The sequence below is a fragment of the Camelus dromedarius genome, chromosome 2 (genome assembly GCF_036321535.1).
Source record: "Camelus dromedarius isolate mCamDro1 chromosome 2, mCamDro1.pat, whole genome shotgun sequence".
NCBI lineage: Eukaryota > Metazoa > Chordata > Mammalia > Artiodactyla > Camelidae > Camelus > Camelus dromedarius.
Window position 1 is genome coordinate 97,308,322 of NC_087437.1, and position 20,795 is coordinate 97,329,116.

The following is a 20,795-nucleotide window of genomic DNA, read 5'->3' on the forward strand; positions in this document are numbered from 1 at the left end:
CTGACTAGCCTTGCTAACTCCATTTAGAGCTTTAACACAAAACTTTCATCACTTACCCCCTTTCCAAGGTTTTCCTTTCCAGGGGGTCCGAGTCAGCTTGCTCTGAGTTGGTCCAGAGAAAAAGAGCATCAAAACGAAGAGAAGTTCAAGCCTAGTAATTTTCCCCACTTTCTCTGATGATAACATTTCCACAAGTTAATTTCACAAAATCTCTCACATCCTCTTCCCTCCCGGTTATTAAAAGAGCATCAATCATTGAAAAACCTGAGGTAGGTGGTGTTTTGCCATCTTTAACAGCTGAAGGAGCAGCTCCCTGATGTAGCCCTGAGCCAAGCTACATTTCTCACGATCCGATCCGGCTCTCCCAGCACGCAGTCAGCACTGCTCCTGGAGCTATAAAATAATTTCTGATCTCCACTTTGCTTTCAGTGGGAATATATTCCTCAGCGTTCTGGGTGAGCTTGATTGAAAATGATAAAAACAGTAATGTCTGTGTCCAGCAGAAAAGAGAAAAGATGTCAGGATTGTGTGAAAAAGATGAGAAGCAGTTGTACTGACAGCTTTCAGGCTGCTGTGTGATCCTAATAGCCGTGCAACCAACCAAATTGCTCTTTTAAGAGTAATAAGGCTTCAGTGAAAGCCGGTGTCACTGCCACTTGGGTGGGTAGTGCTGGGCTTGAAAATCACCCAGGAACCGCCACAGATAACGACTGCTTCAGCCCCGCTTCAGAATATTAAGGGCAGAGCAAAATATAATATGCACAGAGGGTAGTTAATCTTTTGTGTGCATAGACGAGGATTCCAGCAACGTAGTAGGGAAAGATGCAGAACTTGAAACGTGTTTAGTTTTTCCTTCACTTCACCTCATGATGTTAAAAGGGGATTGCATCTGCACTAATTATTCATAAAAAGGTCTGAAATATTTATTAGAAGAACAACAATCAGTGTATGATTTTTATCCCCAGCAATACAGCAGACATGGCAAGTTCTCAATAGTTTCAGTCCTCTTCTGTATTAATGTCAGTTTCTCTGGGCGTTTCTGTGTCATCTGAATGAACCACTGTGAACGCTTTAAACAAACTTTTGGAAATACCAACAAAGACTCTGTCAGGGCTGTGCTAATGACACATTCAGGGAAGCATATTTTTTTTATTTGTGTGTGTACATCACCATGGAAATACAAAAAGCTCCCTGAGTCTCTCGGTCTTCTGTAATTATATTTAGGAAAACATTACTGATCACAAGGTGTGGTTATAATTAACATCCGGGCACAGGACGACGCCCCTGGATTGTCAAAGAGGAGGTGGGTGAAGGCAAATCAAATAAAAGTTAATTTGGTCTGCACTGCCTGAAGTGAATTAGCATGACTGAAACATTCTGGCCAATATTTGAAATCTGTCTACATCTTAGTATTATCTACATGGTCACTTATTCCTTTAATCAGTCAGCCACAATGCATGAATTATGCATTTATGTACTTCAGAGTAATCAATTGCTATATAATGATAACCTCCACTTTTATGATGTTACCACTTTCAAAATGGGATAAATTGGCCTTTTCAACTCATGCTATTGGAAGAGGTACTTTTAGAAGAATAATTTACCTTATTAAGATTAGCTATATTACATTTAAAAATATAGTTATTAAAATTTGCTTTTATATAAAGGAAAGAATGTTTGTCAAAGATATTAGTGGGATACATAAAGCAAACTCTCAGCTCATCCCTTAGTTTAAAAACAATAATCAACTTGTATTCAACTTTCAATTAATTTGAAAACTTTTGAGGGAAGTGAGAAGAGTTCATATCATGCTTGTTTTATAAACAGAGAATTTAAAATTTTATGTCTCTGGATGCTTTAAAATCGTTAAGTTTATATAAGTCGGAAACTTGTTTTCCCTTTACTAGTCAGTCTTCACCTTTTTTACTTGATCCTTTCCTCTCTCCTTACAAGCATGTGAACAGAAGTTGGTGAGATGAATTGGTGAACTTCTCACCATCACCTTCTGAGGAGGATTCTCCAAACTTATTTACAGTCAACTGGCTCCAATCCCCTTGAAAGAAAGAACATAACCTTTCATAATTAGTGAGGTTTCTCATTTTTAATTACCTGGGCCTTAGGATGAAGAGGAAAATATCAAATGTAAACATGATAAAAGGAAGTCGGTAGAGACATTCAACATTTCAGAAGGGTCTGGCCAGAAGGAGGTTAATAGGAAAAGCACTCTTTCTTTAGTATAGGATATAGTTGGACAGACTCTAAGAAAATTTCAAGTTTAAATCTTCAAGATTTACTTCCTTCTTGGTGACCCCTGGTCACCACCAACCCACAGCTCTCTCGGGTAGAGAAATTAAACTGGATTTGGAGAAACCAAATCACCATCGCTCATCGAGGGAAAGCCATTCTCTGCTAGACTCATCTGACTGACACATGAAGTGCTAATCAGAGTCTCTAGATGCCACAAGGAAGAAGGGGAAACCTCAGATGGATGGGAGTACCAAAGAGAATGAATAAGGGTGGTGTTTGAAGAAGAAGAGAAATCCTGAGTGGAGGGGTCGTTCTCATGAGACACATTTCTGCACTGGTATGAGTGTGGAAATGCCTTCCCACTTAAGTTAATATAAAAAAAATAAATTAGCTAACTGATTACAAGTTCCAAGTACCTTACATGAATTAAATCATTTATCCTGACAAAAACTCAGTGAAATAGGAATAACAATCTCCATTTAGTACATTAAGAAACTGAGGCACAGAGAACTTTTTAACTTACTCAAAGTTGTCAAGCTTTTCTGAAGTCAAAAAGCTCAGTTCTAAGACTTTGCAAATCACTACACTGTGCTCTCTACTAAACTGCTCTCTGTGCTCTTAACCCTTCTGAACTAGCTGGCTCTTAAGTGACATCTTTATATAAAAGAATAACAAATAATGATGGCACATGCAATAGGTGCCGGGTTCTATGGGTTTTAGTTGTTCCATCTTCACAAAAACCTTGATGAACACATTCTCATTCATACTTTACGGATAATTACTTGTTCAGTATCATATAAGGAGTAAAGACAGAGCCAGATTTGAATATTGTGTGGGCTCAGAGCTTGCCTTTGTGCTTCTGTTTTCCAAAGTCTGCTGCGTGGGTCTGGGGAGACCAGACAGGGCTCCAGTGGGGCTGGGAAATGAGAGAATTGAGGGGGCTCTTATGGTATCTGTGATTGGCAGCTGCAGGGAGGTCTAGGGCTGAGAAGGTCCCAGAGGAGGCCTCCTGAGAGGAGCAATCGGAATAAACTTCCTCACCATCTACATTTTCTTTAAGGAAAACAGGAGGAAAGAGAAAAACCCAGCAAGACCTGACTTACAGATACTTAGAGCAAAACACAATAAATGCTTTAATGTAGGGTGTAATAAATTGTCAGGAAGACTGCACAGAGTTCCATAAAGGTGGTATATACACCGCTTACCCACAGAGGATATGTTCCGAGATCCCCCGAGGATGCCAGAAACCAGGGATAATACCAAACCCTCTACACACACACACACGTTTTTTCCTATACATACATACCTATGATAAAGTTTAATTTATAATTAGGCATAGGAAGAGATTGACAGCAGGAACTAATAATAAAATAGAACAATTTAAAAAATATATTGTAATAAAAATTATGTAAATATGACCTCTTGCAATTTAAAACTTGTGACTCGTTTATTTCTGGAATTTTTCACTTACTATTTCTGGACCACAGCTGACCACAGGTAACTGAAACCACAGAAAACAAAAACCATGGATGGGGGTGGCGGGTGGGGATACTGTATTAAAACAGAGTGCAGTGAAAGAAAGGAGAAAGACTTGGTTCTGCTAGGATATTCCAGGCTGAGACGATGGCCTTTTGACTAAGAATCAAGTGGTAAGTATATATTTTAGGACTAGGTCAAGTCAGGCGAGAGGCAGAGAATAATTCAGGCTGAGGGAGTCGCATGAGCCTGGTCACAGAGATGCAAGAAAGCCTGAATCCTTCCAAGAACTGCCAGGAAGACAGCACGGCTGGGAGATCCGAGCATATGGGTGAGTAGCAGGAGATGAGGTAGCAATAATAGGCAGGGGCTAGATTAAATTTTTAAAATACGCTTACTATCTTAGGCTTTTCTCTTGGTGATAGGAGGAAGTCAATGATGAGTTTAAACCAAGGAAATTACATAATCCAAAATCGGTTTTCAAAAAAAAAAAAAAAATTTTGGCTGCAGGATGTTGGAGAGTGAAATTGGAGGCAAAAAAAGCATTTAGAAAGATAGCGATATTCCAAGCAAGATGTATTTGCAAACTGAACTAAAACAGTAGGAAGAGAGTAATTTGAAATAAATTATAAAATTTAGTATCATAATCTATTAATTCAACAAACATTTAATAACCACATATTTTGAGCCACGTAAAATGCTAGGTATTTTAAGATGAATAAGACAAATTTTAATAAGACCCTATTATCAAGATGCTTTATCCTTAAGACTTTGGGAACTAAATAGACACGGGGAAGAATGGAACATTGCTTCATTGTCTCAACTCTCTTCTTTAAATACGTCTTTATAAATTAGATTTTGTCTGACCTACTAACATTTGCTCCAACTTTGACAGCATTAAGTAAGACTTAGGTATCTTAGCAATTACATTAAGTTTTATTCTAATATAGCTATTTATTCTTTCCTAATAACACTCCTTGACATCTTGATATTTATACTCAATAAACACCATCTTATCTTTTATTTGTTTTCTTAACAGGGATATAAACTCACTAATCTCTGATACTAGGTAACAATGGTGTGATGTCAGCCATTCTGCTATGCATTTAATGACTGAAAATGTACAAAATAAAACCTTTTCTACTGAGTTTACAACTGAGAATATTACCAAGCATTTGAAGAGCTGATTTTTCTACCAATATGTTTTTCTTAACCTCACAGATTGTACTCACTTCATTAGATGTGACTGCAAATTGAGCAGATCACGTTTATGAAAATTCTGTGAGTTCGGTCATTAGGTAGCTGGGTGGTTCTTAATGGGGGGAAATTATACCTTTTCCCCAAGGGACATTGGGCAACGTTTGGAGACATTTCTTGGTTCTTGCAATGAGGGGTGAAAGGATGCTAGGACACGTACTGGCTAGAGGCCAGAAGTGCAGCCAAACATCCTATAATGCCCAGGACAGTCCCCCCAAAAGAAAAATAGCCTGGCCAGAAATATCAACAGTGTCCAAACTGAGAAACTCTGCGGTACCTTCAGCTTGTCTGACCATAGGTGATGATTCCTCTAGCCACTGTGTCACTGCAGTGTAGCAAGAACAAATGCTCTTCTTGACTGAAGCTCTCAAAGTACCCACAGAACACATCTTACTAGGGTGCTCCTCTGCAGCACCAATGAAAATAGTCTGTTTATGTTCTTGTACTTTGAAAAAAGGCTCCCATTTCTCCTATTACAATTTACTTACAAGGAATTGTTCATCCCCCTGACCCCTTTATAATAGACCAAATAAGTGGTGGATTTACTTTGCTGGCATGTTGGGAGGGGCCCAGGGATAATGTGTATATCAGGAAAAATCATTCCTGTTTGGAAAATTCTATGTCCTTCTATTTCTCAAAAAAAGCCAGAGAAAATCATTGGGCAAAACTTAGCTGTCTGGCTCCCCAACAACTTTCCCTCGTCTTAACCTGACAATGATTATTCTCTAATAACTACAGGTTGCACTCTCCTAACTATATTTTATATGCTGTATTAATAAGCCATCAGAAAAGTTTAGCTGGGATTTAATCAAGATGAGAGCTGTAAATCAGCCGTAGTATTAGCTTGATAACTCTTGAAAGACCATAGAGAAGTTTGTTAATACATGCATTTGTACATATATACATAAATAAAACATTGTCTTAATTACTGTTATTACTCTCCAATTCTGTAGCATTCTATTTTGACTACCCAAGCCAAAATACAGATTTGAATATTTCAATGCTATATTAAAAACACATTCTAATTTTTTTGTTCTTACCATGTTTTCCTTAAATGGAATCAATGAAATACTGGATATGTCCCTTCTACCTCAGTCCACTGTAAACACAAATCATTCCATATGCTCAATAAGAGAAACATGCCTTGAAATCTGTACAAGTTATGGGTGTAATAGAGAAGAACAAATCTGACTCCATATTTGATCTCTTCTTTTGGCTTTAACCCTGTGCCCTGTTTTCCAGGCTTAGTCTTACTAGCTGTGCACCTTTTGTAAGAGTGTTGCCTTTAACCTCTCTGGTAAAGAAGAAAGCCTATTCTCAAGGCTCTGATCTTTAAGGGTATTAACACTTTTGCACTTATATAAAGATAGCAAGTTGCAGAATAGAAAATAACATTTGTTTTGTTTGAAGTTTTATAGCAGCCTGTAAAATTGACCCACGTGGACAGCTGCAAGAACAAAGAATTCTTACAGCAAGAAGTTTGCAACAACCAACCACACCCTCTCCCTTTTTAGTATAAAAGGAGCCTTAATTCTGACTTCAGTAAGATGGTTCTGCCATCTTCTTGGTCTGCTGGCTTTCTGAATAAAGTAGCTATTCCTTGCCCCAGCCCCTCGTCTCCCGATTTATTGGCCTGTCATGCGGCGAACAGAACAAGTTTGGTCTCAGTAACATGGTGACATATAATATGTATTAACTTTATTTATAACTATATATTAACTTTATGTATAAATATTATAGTTATACTAAGGTTAAAAAATCAACTTTGGTTAACTGAAATCTCTTATTTAACAAAAAGAAAAATTCATTTGTTTTCATTGCTGTTGAGAAATATTTCAAAAGATTTTCATTCCTTTTTTGTTTGCCAGTGGTTTCTGTGGAGTGAATGTGGAGTGAACATTTCTGAACCCTTCTGATTTAAGACCCTGCAGTACCCAAGGATCACTGGGCTGCAGGCACACCAGTTCTCTTGCTATTAGCCTGCAGTTATAAGAGGTGGCAAGGTAGGGCTGAATCTGGAAAGAGATCAGAGCAAACTGGTAAGTTGAACTTTCAAATGAACTCCTAATACTGCATTTGGTTTTTGTTATTGTTCCCTTTCATTAAAAAAATCAAGTGGAGCCTTGTATGTCTTTATTTATGGGTTCTAGTTGTGGTTTTACTACATAATATGTTTTAAAAACTTCAACTGAGAAAAGCAGATTGATATTTTGCTCCACATAAGCTTTGTTTTGAAGAGTAATTCTATTTTTATTTGCTAACAGCTCCTAGTTATTGAGTGTGTGCCAAGACTTGTCAGTGTCCCAAAGGGGAGGATCTCAGTCAGCCCCTAGATTCAGGCTAATTGGAAGCCATCGAAGAGTGATTCTAAACGTTGGTGGCCCATTTGAATCATCTAGAGACATCACCTGGCCTCAGGTAGGTATGAGAACAAAGCTGCAAAGTGGTCTTCATTCTGGGTAGCCATGTGACCAGCTAAAATTTGAAGGTTCCATTCTACTTAAGAAAAAGGAATTTATCAGGCTACAGCTCTGTGGTTTTGAGTCAGTAAGCCATGTGTGGGAGTTGTGTTTTGAAAAAAATCTCCTCTACGTATCTCTGATATGCTACTCTAGTGTTCAACAATTATCTTGAAAGGGAAAGCTTAACACCTAGTCCATTATGTTTATATACATTTTAATATGATAAAATAAAATTAGAGACAAGTTTGAAATTTTTGAATAAAATTTAGTATGTTTGGGGATTTCTGAGAAAAATTAATTGCCAGACTATATTAACTCATAGTTAACTTAAATTGCAAACGATTATATGACTCCTCTGTAAAGAAGGAGGAATATAGGTCCTGGAGAGACATCTTAGTGAATTTTTAGAGAATAAGTCTTGGAATCTAGTTAAACATGCCTAAACCTATAAAATATACTTTTACTTCATCTGAGGTATTTTCTTGGGCTTATGTAAAGTTCATTTAAAGGACAGTGCTAGAAAGCTTGCCATGGTCTATTAGCTATGCTACACCAATTACATAAAACGCTTCATATCTATAGGAGATATCAATAGGATGTTTTTAAAAGAAATGTTGTTTCTTTTTAGTATTTATGTAATAAACTTACTCTAACATGAGATATTCTTTTCCTCAAAAATACGAAATCAAAATAGTCTTTCTAGCTGAATAGCTAGAAAGTCACTAAATCACAGTGTTACAGAGTCCCATGAGGATGTAGGTACAGTAAGTATTAATATATACGGTTGAATCTGCTCTGGCTCTCCCTAGAGTGTTCTTGAGACCCCAGAAATACTCTAATGTTGGTTCTGTTTCTAGTTAAACAGTAGATCTCCTAAGAAAAAGTGCCTATATCATAAATGTTGAAGATGCCAGATACAACCGTTGCACAGCTAACATTGCTCTTTGGAAAAAAACAAACAAACTGCAATTCTCAGATTGTTTATAAGTTGGAAAATAGTGTAAATTTTAAACAAATTGGAAGTAATATTGAAGAACTGTAAAACTGAATTTTTTGCCATGTCTAACTACCTGCTATGACAAATTCTTATTAACAATTCGGAATTGCTGTAGGAGGAGCTATCAGGTTTATCAATACCTTTAGCTATATATCAGTAGAGAGTTAAGTTTTAAGTGTCAGAGACAAAAAGTGATAGTAGTATAAAAATAATTTATTTTTCTCTCATGAAAAAGTCTGGATACAGGTAATTGAGTTTTGCTCCATAAAATGTTACAAGACATTCAGTCGCCTTCTATCTTTTTCTTTTTTTTTTCCTCAAACTCCATTGAGGTAGAGTTGACAATTAAAATTGTATATTTTTAAAGTGTAAAACTTGATGACTTGATATATGTATCCAGTGTAAAATACTCACTATGAACAACCTAATTAGGAACCCAACTTCAAAATGACCCCTGCACCCCAATGTTCATAGCAGCACTATTACAATGGAAACAGCCTAAATGTCCATCAACAGATGACTGGATAAAGAAGATGTGGTATATTTATACAATGGAATACTATTCATCCACAAAAACCAACAACATAATGCCATTTGCAGCAAGATGGATGTTCCTGCAGAATGTCATTCTAAGTGAAGTAAGCCAGAAAGAGAAAGAAAAATACCATATGAGATCGCTCATATGTGGAATCTAAAAAAAAAAACAACAAAAAACCCATAAATACAAAACAGAAACAGACTCATAGACATAGAATACAAACTTGTGGTTGCCAAGGAGGTGGAGGGAGGGAAGGGACAGACTGGGATTTCAAAATGTAGAATAAATAAACAAGATTATACTGTATAGCACAGGGAAATATATACAAGATCTTATGGTAGCTCACAGCAAAAAAAAAATTTGACAATGAATATATGTATGTTCATGTACAACTGAAAAATTGTGTTCTACACTGGAATTTGACACAACATTGTAAAATGACTATAACTCAATAAAAAAAATTCAAAAAAAAAGAAAAAGAAAAAAATAAACTAATGGAAAAATTTTCTGTATCAGGTGAAAAAAAAAAAAAAACAACAAACCAAAATAAACATGTAGATACAGAGAATAGAGTCGTCGTTCCCAGAGGGGAAAGGGGCAAAATGGGTAAAGGGTATCAACTATATAGGAACAGGGGGACACTAAATTTTTGTAGGGAATATAATGTCCTCATGGAATTCATATAACATAACCTCAATAAAAAATAAATTTTTAAAAAATTTAAAAAACAAAACAAAACAATTCGTGTGTGTGTGTGTGTGTGTGTGTGTGGCTAGAACACTTAAAATTTACTCCCCTATTTTGTTTCTTCAATAGGGATGGTCTCCATGTTCAAGAAAATTCAGGGTTCAAGAAGTTCTCTCCATCAGCAGATATCAAGTCAGAGGAAGGAGGACAAGATGAGGGTGTAGGGAAATTGACAGAGGTGGAAGCAAGTGTCTCACAGAAAGATTTTAGTAAAATTGTCACGTGTCACTTTTGCTAACCTTATATTGATCATATTTTAGTTTAAGCTAGCCATACAGGAAGCTGTAAAGGGAAGTCTCTACTCTGGGTAGCCATGTTACCAGCTAAAACTTGGGGTTCCATTCCTTTAAGAAAATCAGAGAATAGGTTTTGGGGAAAAACTATTGCTTTTCTCTGATGTGGGCCTCTAACGTGAGATATCATGATAGATGATAGATCCTCAGAAAAAAAAATTACTAGTAACTTGTATCTGCTAACACAGTGACCCTTATTACTTTAGAGGCTTGAAATATCACATGTAATGAGATCAAGTCTATAATAAAACTAGAACCATAGAATTTCAGAGTCAGATCAGGCTGAAAAACCATATATTTTATAAAGAACAAAGTGCAGACATTTCTCACTAGTGGTGTCTTAGCTTTTGATTTTTTTTTTTTTCCTGAAAGACCATTCTTGCATGGATCTCAAATGTTTTAGATGCTCTCAACTTCCAATCATTCGTTCTAACACTACCCTTCAACTTAATGCCTCTCAAATTTTTCTTTCCTCATTCAAGACAATTCTCTGAATATTAAGAAAAAGCTGCTTTCGCCCCTTGAGTATAACCCCCACAGTGACCTTTGGGCCAAATAATCTGTGTTTCATGAACACAAATTTTAGATTCATTATCATCTAAGTAATCCCTTCCTTTGGATTTCTGGGTGCTGTTAAGTTTAAGTCAATCTTAACATCTGATTCAACAATATTCATTCATCCTAAAGCACAAGACATCCTTCATTTCTTCTTTCTTCCTAATTCAAGTTGAACGAGACATAACAGAAACGATCTGGCAGCTGCTGACGATACCCGTCCCCTCCCCATCCCCACCCTCCTCATTCCCATTGCTGACATGGAGAGCACAGCATGCAGCAAAAGTGTGTCTCACAGCTGCTTCCACAGTTCATTTGTCCTGTGTCCTCTAGCATTAAGCCTAACGATTTTGACAAGAAAACCGTCACCTGGATCTATTTCCTTTTCTGTTAGATGTCAGTGTAACATCACCACGGGGACAATTCACTAGCCTCTGAAATTTCCAGGAAGAGGCCTTTATTTTATTTTATTTTTTTGCTTTTACTTTAAACCACTTAAACTATTCTAAAACAATCTGAAAATAATATTTAAATAATTATGCTTAATAGTACAATTATATACACACACTGATGTATTAATATACATATATATGCATATGTGCATATATAAGCACTAATTCCTAAGTGGGAGAATTTGTTAATTAATCACCCTTAGCAGCAAAATAGCTTCCCATTAGTCAAGCCTCAGGTTAATTAATTCACCAGATGATGAGTGATGTAAGTCCTAGTGCTTTCTTCCTAACTACTTACTATTCCATCCAGAAGACCTGCTCAATATATCTCTCACTGAGCAGCCTGCTTTCTGCCCCTGAGGAGGCTGACTTTTAGCACTCGATCTGATAACCATTTTCTTGGAATAAAAGATACTGAACATAATTTTTTTTTGACACAGATCTATTGAAAGTTGGTGGGAACAGTGGGACGATTTAGGATTGAACAAATGAACACCTTAAGGAGCAGCTACAGCCTGCTTTTGAGGTTGAGGATTTCTTATAAATAATAGCAACCAAACATCCTAGGCAGTAAAGTCTGTATCACTGCAGGCATGGCATTCCCATCAGATCCACTGAAGTGAGTCACTGAAATTTTTTTTAAGGTAATTTTTAGGTAATATAAATGTCTGACCTTGTATCAGTAACTCCATTTGTGCCCTTGGCTGAGTCATTTAGCAACTCACTCCCAACTGCTTAAGGAGCATGTAGGGAAGATCCAAATCAAAACTGTAAACACCAACTTTCAAATCTAGCTGACAGCTTATCCCCAAACTCCAAACTCATATATCTATTTATTCAACATCTACACTTGGATGTAATGGTAGTGAGAATTTTAGGATCATTCCCATGACCTTCACCCTTTTATCCTCTTCTGCTTCCAATGTTACTCCTTTGATTATGTTCTTGTATGATAAAAAGAAAGATTATCTGAGTGAAACAAATCAAATTACAAGATCTTTAAAAGCAGAGAGATTTCTCAAGCTTTCAGCAGAAGACACATGGTGAAGCCAGAGAGATTTGAGTCAAGAGAAGAATTTGATGGATCATTACTGTGATGAAGATGGAGGGGCCATGAACAATGACCAGAGAGTGACCCCTTTCATAATAGCCAGCAAGGATATAGAGACCTCAATCCGACAACCACAAGGAACTGAGTTTTGTCAACAACTGGAATGAACCTGGAAATAGATTCTTTCTCAGAACCTAGAGATAAGACGTCAGTTTGGATAGGTCCTTGATTTTGAGATTTGAAGCTATAAGCAGAGAACACATCTGGACTTCTGACCTAGAGAAATGTGAGTTAATAACTAGGTCCTATTTTTAAGCTGCTAAGTTAGTGGCAATTTGTCATGTATCAATAGACAACTAATACAGAAGTCTAACAAGTATCTCACACTGAACCTGTTAAAAAAACAATTCTTGGTCTTTCCACTCAATCATGTTTTTGCAGACTTTCCCTTTTACTTAATGGCAACTTCATTCTCCCATTTGTTCAGGCAAAGAAACCTGGAGTAATTCTCAAATCCAATATAAAAGCCATCTCAAATTTGTTAAATCAGTGTCTATAAAATACCTAGAATTTAATCAATCCCCAGTCTTTTCACTACTCTCACCTTCTCTGAGCTACTAACATCTCTCACCTTTTATCCCAAGAGTCAACTAACAGGTCTTCCTACTTCAACCCTACCACACCTTCTTCTTACATATTTTGTCAACACAGTATATACAGAAGGATCTTCTAATAACTTAGGTCATATTACAACTTTTCTCAAAAATCTGCATCATCTCCCCATTTAACACAGAGTAAAACCCAAAGCTCAAGCAATGACCTTGAATTTCTTTATCTGCTCTTTCCCCATCTGGTTTGACCTCATCTCTTCCTCTTCTCCTCTTTACTCAGTCTGCATCAGCTATCCTGGCTTCCTTAACAGTACAAGACTCAAAGATGTGTTTGCCTTAGAGTGTTTGATCTAATAGTCCCTTATACTAACTTCAGCTTCATTAGATTCCTCATTTGTTTCAGGCTTTTGCTCAGATTTTGCCTTCTCAATGACACTTATGCCAACCACCTTTGAAGCATGATCCCCATCCTCACTCCTAGCCCTGGAGATCTCCCTTATGCTGCTTGGATTTTTTTTTTTTTTCATTTTCCCATAACATTAATTTCAGCATGCTGCTTACATTACTTCTTTACTGTGTTTTTGTATTTCTTTCCCATCTCCCCCTAAACAGAATGTAAGCTCCTTAAGAGCAGGAATTTTTGTTAGTTTTTGTCATTAATATACATTGAATATTTAATTAGTATGCAAAAGGAGCACAGTAAATATTTGTTAAGCAAATGAATAAAGTGTAAGCACTTTGGGACATTGATTAAAGGACAATGCCACCTTCAGATCTGAGGCTCTGGGATGCTCCAGGCAGAGGGATGTTCAAATGGACACTGAATAATGATAGCGAAACGAGAGCTGCCTTGAACACATCAATCTAGCCATAAACCTAATTTAAACAACAGTAACAAAACGTGATACTGCCTCTCTCTTTGGGAATTTGCATGATAGAGATAAAACGAATATGCATTCCTGGCTCTACTATATACCAGCAGTGAGTCCCTGATTAACTTTTTAATCATTCTGTGTCTCATATTCCTCATCTTTAAAATCAAGATAACAATATATATCCTAGAGGGTTGTTTTGAAGTTAAGAGAGATCACAGATTAAAAGTGTCTGACAGAGAGTGTGTACTCTAAGAATATTAGATTTCTCCCATTCTGTGCATTCTTTAACTTCAGATTGTTGAAGTATTGCCAAGGGGTTGAATCCATCCAAATGATACCACCTGAAGCCATGACACTTACTGTAGGAAACTTTTCAAATACTCTCCCTCATCCTGATTTCGGAATGGGGCTCAGAATAAGGTCCTTAGAGACACAATTTAGAGACCTCACCCCTACCTCCAATCTCTTAGTTTGAACCCTCAAGTTCCTTGCCTTATACTTGATTCAGACTCATTCTATATGCCCTGCTCTGATCTACATCGACTTCTCTCCCTTTCTATTTTCCCCTCCCCCCCATTACTTTACTGCCTCCTGTACCCTTGCACAATCCAGTCTAACTCATCTTTGTGGCTCCTACAAAAAACCTGGAACAGGTCTTTGAACAGAGTATTGTTCAGAGTGATAGGAAGTAACCCACACTTATAGTTCCTCCATGGTGGCATATCTTAGAGAAGCCTGTATATCCCAGGGTTTTTATTCCTATGTTTCAGGACTGGGCTTAGTGAGGACTTTTCCAGGGAGCATTAACTCTAGGCTCTTACGGCCTCCATCTGGGGTCAGTACTTTAGGAACATCTTAAATCACATCCTCTCTGTGGGAATAAAGTCAGACAATCTATGTGGCTCTCTCTGCCCCTTGTATCTGTTCTTTTTTTATGGCTGTTTTCCTTTTAAAAAAAAAAAATCTATGTTGCAGCATTCAGAAAGAAACTAGAGCGCTAGCTTGAAACATGATTTCTCTTCTAAGCACACTCCTTCATTTGCTTATTTTTTTTATCACAAGGTTCCTTTGGGAATTAAATATAGTTTTAAATGTTTGTCTCAAGTGGGATCTTTTTGAAAGGTAAGAAATGAGCTTTCTTTTTTCTAAATTACTTGGATCTTTTTTTTTTTTTTTGCTAAGTGCAATTCCTAAAGCTGAAGTTATAAACATTATTTTTCTCCTTGGAAAAAGACAATTAGGCACCATTTTAAAAAGAGATTTTAAAAAGTGATATTTAAGCAAATATGCCACAAGTGACATACCTTGACACATGGGTATAGTCTCGGCATGTGGACCTCTGCTATGGCATAATTATACAATGAGGAATTTCCACATGATAAAAATGAACATCTGGGTGGTCCCATAGCACCTCTGGCCTGGTTTACTTAGAGGTCATCAGGGAGATGGGATGTTCTAGGGAAAGCATGGCATGGCCACAGGAGGCATTTTTTAAAAGGGGATTTAGGGTGGGCAGCCTCCCCAGCTTAGTACATTAACCCCTCCCTTTAGAGATGATGAAATCCAGTTTTAGAGAGACAATGACTTGCTCTTAGAAATTACGTGCCTGTTTGCAGCTTTAACTTCCTCATCTGTAACAGAAGAGTTGTCTGCATTTTCTCTGTACCATTAGAAAATATGAAAGTTTGGTTTCACCTAAGACCATTCTGTCTACTATCCCATATATTCCTTATATTAGACAATTGCCTCCGTGAATTGACTGGAGGTTCAAGGAGATACACCGCTCATTCTGGGGACTCAAATTCTTCAACAGAAGACATACTCCTTAATGTTTCACATCTCCTCACATCCTCCCACTTTTTATTATTACTAAAGACTTTTTTTTAAAGTAGTTTTAGGTTCACAGCCTATTTGAGAGGAAGTTACAGATATTTCTTACATACCTCCTGCCCCACACACGCACAGCCTCCCCATTATCAACAGCCCCACAAGAGGGGTACATTTACCGTAACCATGAACCCACACTGACACATCATTATCACTTAAAGTCCACAGGTCATGGGACACACTTGGTATTGTACACTCTAAAAGTCTGGACAAACTTTAATCTGTTAAGATAATCTCTATAATAATATAAACATACAGATTATCTTCACTGCCCTGAACATCATCTGTGCTCCACCTCCAATCCCTGGCAACAATCTTTTTATTGTCCCCAGTTTCACCTTTTCCAGAATGTCATGTAGTTAGAATCATACAATATGTAGCCCAGACCCTTTTTTCAAATAAACCAGGTATGATGTAAATAAATAAAGATAATGTGGCAGTTATGTCTTTAGAGACATATAGTTAATTAATGAGATACTGATGTGACTGTAGTTTTAAAGTTGCTTTTTAATCTTCCCTCTGCTTGTAACTCCTAGTCCACTAAGTCATCCACCTACCTATTTTTAAGCCACTAAATATGTAAAATGATTTCCAAGAAAGCAGTCAAATGTTCCGGAGGTTAGGCACTGGCACTGCATGTAATTCCTCAAAGAATGGCCCTCATCCAGCACTAATGCGCCACAGTCCCATAGTTATGCAGGACATATTTATACAATGTTGACTCTATTCCAGTAATTGGAGAGGTACTGAGGCAGGATAGAAAGATAAAATTGTGGGAGACTAGAAGTGTTTTAACAAACATTTGAATAAAATGCTGTAGGAGAAAGAGGGAGGCAAGATTAATCCTTCTTGCTAGGGGTAGGAAGAACCAAAAGATTTTAACTAAGAAAATGCTACTGGAACAGGTCCTCTGAGGATACACAGAATTCTAATCTGTGCTAATAGAGGAAGGGAAGTCATAGAAATCGTATATTGGCTGCTGTAACAAATGACCACAATATGGTGGTTTAAAACAAAAGAAACATTCTCTCACAATTCTTGAGGTGAGAAGTCTGGAATCTTGGGGCCAGCAGGGCATGACCATCCTCTGCCTGGAGCCTGTAGGGAAAGTCCTTCCTTGCCCTCTTCAGCTTCTGAGCACTGTCCACATTTCTGGGCCTCCTTGGTTTATGGTCATAGCTCTCTAATCTCTGCCTCCATCACCAAGTTCTTTTGTCCTCTGTGTGTCTGTTCTTTTCAGTCTGTCTCTCATAAGAACACTTGTCATTGAATTCAGGGCCAACCCAGATAATCCAAGTTGATCCCGTCTCCAGATCTTTAACTTAGTTATATCTGCTAAGACTCTTTTTCCAAATAAGTTTGCATTGATGGATGCCAGGGATTTAAGATGGATCTTCTGGGGGAACGTTTTTCAGCTTACTACGAATACAAATGCATTTTATGAGTGGCTGTCTGACTGTGTTTTTCTTGAGAATTGATGCAGGGAGTTGGGTTCAAGGTCAGTAAGGGCAGGCTATTGCTAGAAAGACCTTCAGAGTCCAGCATTCTACTAGCATTCCTTACCTTGATTCTGTTTTGAAAAGTACTATTTTTTAAGCTGAAGAAGTGTGATTATTGTAGAAACTCAACACTTCTTTCTTCTTCTTCTTCTTTTTTTTTTTTTTTTAATGAGGTAACAGGCTTAGGAAGGTTAGATAATTTAGTCAAAGTCACATCAGTAATTAAAGGCACCCTAAGTGGCAAATTCAGTTGCAAATACAGTCATTCAACTTTTAATGTCTTGGATAAGAGCTTTTAAACTGTATTTTCCCTTTCCCCTCAGTTTATTGAAGACAAACGAATCACACACACACTTACACCCACAGAATTGAATATAATGGTATATACATTAACTTCCTCAGTGAGTCCTTAGAGGTAAAGTCATAGAGAATTTTTTTGGGGGGGAGGGGCAAGGAAGCAAGATGGCTGAGTAGAAGGATGCTTGTAGCTCACCCTCTCTCACAAATACAGCAAAACTCACATCTATGGACCTACTCAGCCAACTAGAGCACCTGCCAAACTCCAACAGAACACTGCCCTCTTCGAAAGACAAAGACGCCAAAAATCTAGTAGGAGAAAAGGAAAAAAAGAAAGAAGAAAAAGCAAAACAGTGCAGGACCGATCCCACAGGGAGGGAGTGGCAAAGAAGGACAGGCGCTCGTTCGCTGGGTTCCCCCCCCCCCTCCAACGGAGAGGCCAGCGGGACAGAAGGGGAGCCTCTGAGGCTCAGATCTGCCCCGAGCACCCCTTGACCAACAGAACTGAGTTAAACGGGCACAAAGGGTGTCCGCGACACCCAGCCCGAGATGCAAGCCGGCAGCTGGGGCCGGGACAGGCCGCCCAAGCCGGGCAGAGGATGGGGGCAGCTGTGCTGAGGCAGCCCCAAGGGATTGTGGGTGCTGCGTGCCATCGCTGGGAGGGGATATGGAACAGAACAACCTTGGTCCCCCATAAATTGTGAAAAAAGAAAAGCAAAATGGCTGGTGTGCCATGGGGGGTGGGGTGCCGTAGTCTTTTTCTCCTCAGACCTGTGCTGCCATTATTAGTGCATCTCGGAAGAAGAGAGGCAGGGCTCAGCCACAGCCGCCATCTCCTCCTGTGCCCAGTGCCCTGATGGGGGAGGGGCCAAGACCTGAATCCACACCCAGGGGCTCTGCAACCTCCTAGGCAGGACTGAGACTTGTTTACAGCCTGAGGCAGATAGGATCTTTCTGCCCTGGCACCTCAGAGAACTTGCGCCGCCAAGACAAACAAGGAGCTGAGATTTGGCACGGAGCAGGGGCAGGGTCATTCTGCAGTCTTCCCTGAGCCCGCCTTCTGAGTGTCCACCCGAGGTGGAGTGGGCAGCTGCACAGAGCAGCAGAGCAACCAGCGCCGGGAGAGGGCGGGCGGCCAACTGCCTTCCTGGCATGAACACAGCACCTGACCATGGTGCTGGGAGAGGGCAAGATCCACCCACCTGCCTCCCCACAGCGTAGCATGTGACTAGGGCATTGGGAGGGGGATGACCCACCCGCCCACCAGATAAGAGCTCAGCTCCTGACCCAGTGTTAGGAGGGGGCATGACCTACTAGCTAAGAGCCACTGGGAGCAGCACAGACGAGGGCACCAACAGAGGGCCTCTGAAAACAGCAAGCTGAGTTCGCGAAACAGGGCGAAGACACAAAGACCTCTTGACAAAATCATTAAGAGCACACTGTCTCCAGGAGAACTAGATGACTGATACTCCTTAAGCCACAGTGCCAGAGAGATATGAGCAATATGAAGAAGCAGAGGAACCACCCCCAATTAAAGGATCAAAAGAAATCCCCTGAAAGCACGATCAAGGAAGTAGACATTGATGGCCTACTAGATCAAGATTTCAAAAAAGGACTGATCAAAGTACTGAAGGAACTAAAAGAAATAGTGTTTAGAGATATAAAATATCTCAAAAATGAAATAGAAGCTACAAAGAAGAACCAAGTAAAATTAGTACTCATTTGCTGAGATGAGAGATGACCCAAAAGCTGTACAAAGCAGGCTAGATAATGCAGAGGAACGAATAAGTGACCTAGAAGACAGGACAACAGAAAGCACCTGATCAGAACAGCTGAGAGAAAAACAAATAAAAAACAATGAAAACAATATAAGGGACTTATGGGATAATATAAAGCATGCCAATCTACACATAATAGGGGTTCCAGAAGGGGACGAAAGAACAAAGGGGATTGAAAAGGTATTTGAAGAAATCATGACTGAAAACTTCCCAAACCTAAAGAAAGAATCAGATATCCAAGTACAGGAGGCTCAGAAGGTCCCAAACAGGAAGAACCCAAACAGACCCACACCAAGACATATCATAATCAAGATGGCCAGAGTCAAGGATAAAGAAATGATCCTAAAGGCAGCAAGACAAAAACAAAGAGTGAGTTACAAGGGAACCCCCATAAGGCTCTCAGTTGATTTCTCTACACAAACACTACAGGCCAGAAGGGAGTGGCAAGATATATTCAAAGTCCTGAATGAATAAAAGATGCAGCCTAGGATACTCTATCCAGCAAGGCTATCCTTTAGAATAGAAGGAGAGATAAAGAACTTCACAGACAAGCAAAAACTAAAAGAGTTTAGCAACGCTAAACCCATGCTAAAAGAAATATTGACAGGTCTACTCTAAATAGTAAAGAAGCAGGATGCTACAAAAATGAGAAACTTATAACTGGAAAGGAGATAACTGCCATGAATTACAAAAAAAATAAAATTGTAAAAGAAGACATCTAAATCATTAAGAGTGGGAGAGGGTAGCAAGGAAAGCCACTGTGGAAAACAGTATGGAGATTTCTCAAAAGACTAGGAATAGACTTATCGTATGACCCAGGAATCCTGCTCCGGGGCATATATCCAGAAGGAACCCTACTTCAAAATGACACCTGCACCCCAATGTTCATAGCAGCACTATTTACAATAGCCAAGACATGAAAGCAGCCTAGATGTCCATCAACAGATGACTGAATAAAGAAGAGGTGGTATATTTATACGATGGAATACTATTCAGCCACAAAAACCGACAACATAATGCCATTTGCAGCAACATGGGTGTTCCTGCAGAATGTCATTCAAAGTGAAGTAAGCCAGAAAGAGAAAGAAAAATACCATATGAGATCGCTTATATGAGGAATCTAAAACAAACAAACAAACAAACAAAACATAAATACAAAACAGAAACAGACTCATAGACATAGAATACCAACTTGTGGTTGCCAAGGGGGTGGGGGGGTAGGAAGGGACAGAATGGGATTTTAAAATGCAGAATAGATAAACAAGATTATACTGTATAGCACAGGGGAAAATATACAAGATCTTGTGGTAGCTCATAGTGAAAAAAAAAATGTGACAATGAATATATACATGCTCATATATGACTGAAAAACTGTGCTCTACACTAGAATTTGACACAACATTGTAAAATAACTATTACTCAATAAAAAAATGTTAAAAAAAATTTTTTTTATAACTCCACTATACGGCGGAGGTTTTTCAGCAGTGGAAAATAAGGATGTACATATATCATAATATTTAAAACAACATACTGTAATTCCTTGTTTGCATATTTGCTTCACAGAAATAAAAACTTCTTGAGGACAGTCTGTATAGCAACAGTGACTAGTTTTGTTTCCAAGTCACATCCCTTTTAAGATACTCTCCATGCACCTAGTTTTGGTGGCCATTAGAACCCTGTGACTACCCTCCCAGTCCTAAATACCACAAGAGAATTAATCTATGGGCTGAGATACACTTCTTTCAATAAGCAATTCAAGTGGAGAACATTAGA

At 38.5% G+C, this 20,795-nt stretch overlaps 1 protein-coding gene across 1 annotated transcript in view; it reads right to left on the reverse strand.

The window, feature by feature from the left end:
- ROBO2 (roundabout guidance receptor 2) overlaps positions 1–1,579 on the reverse strand; it is a 1,150,857-nt gene extending 1,149,278 nt beyond the window's left edge. Inside the window, exon 1 of the mRNA XM_064496444.1 lies at positions 57–1,579. Within this exon, the coding sequence (XP_064352514.1) occupies positions 57–186 (130 nt within the window). The 5' untranslated portion in view covers positions 187–1,579. The remainder of the gene's footprint in view (positions 1–56) is intronic.
- Between the last annotated feature and the right edge of the window lie 19,216 nt (positions 1,580–20,795).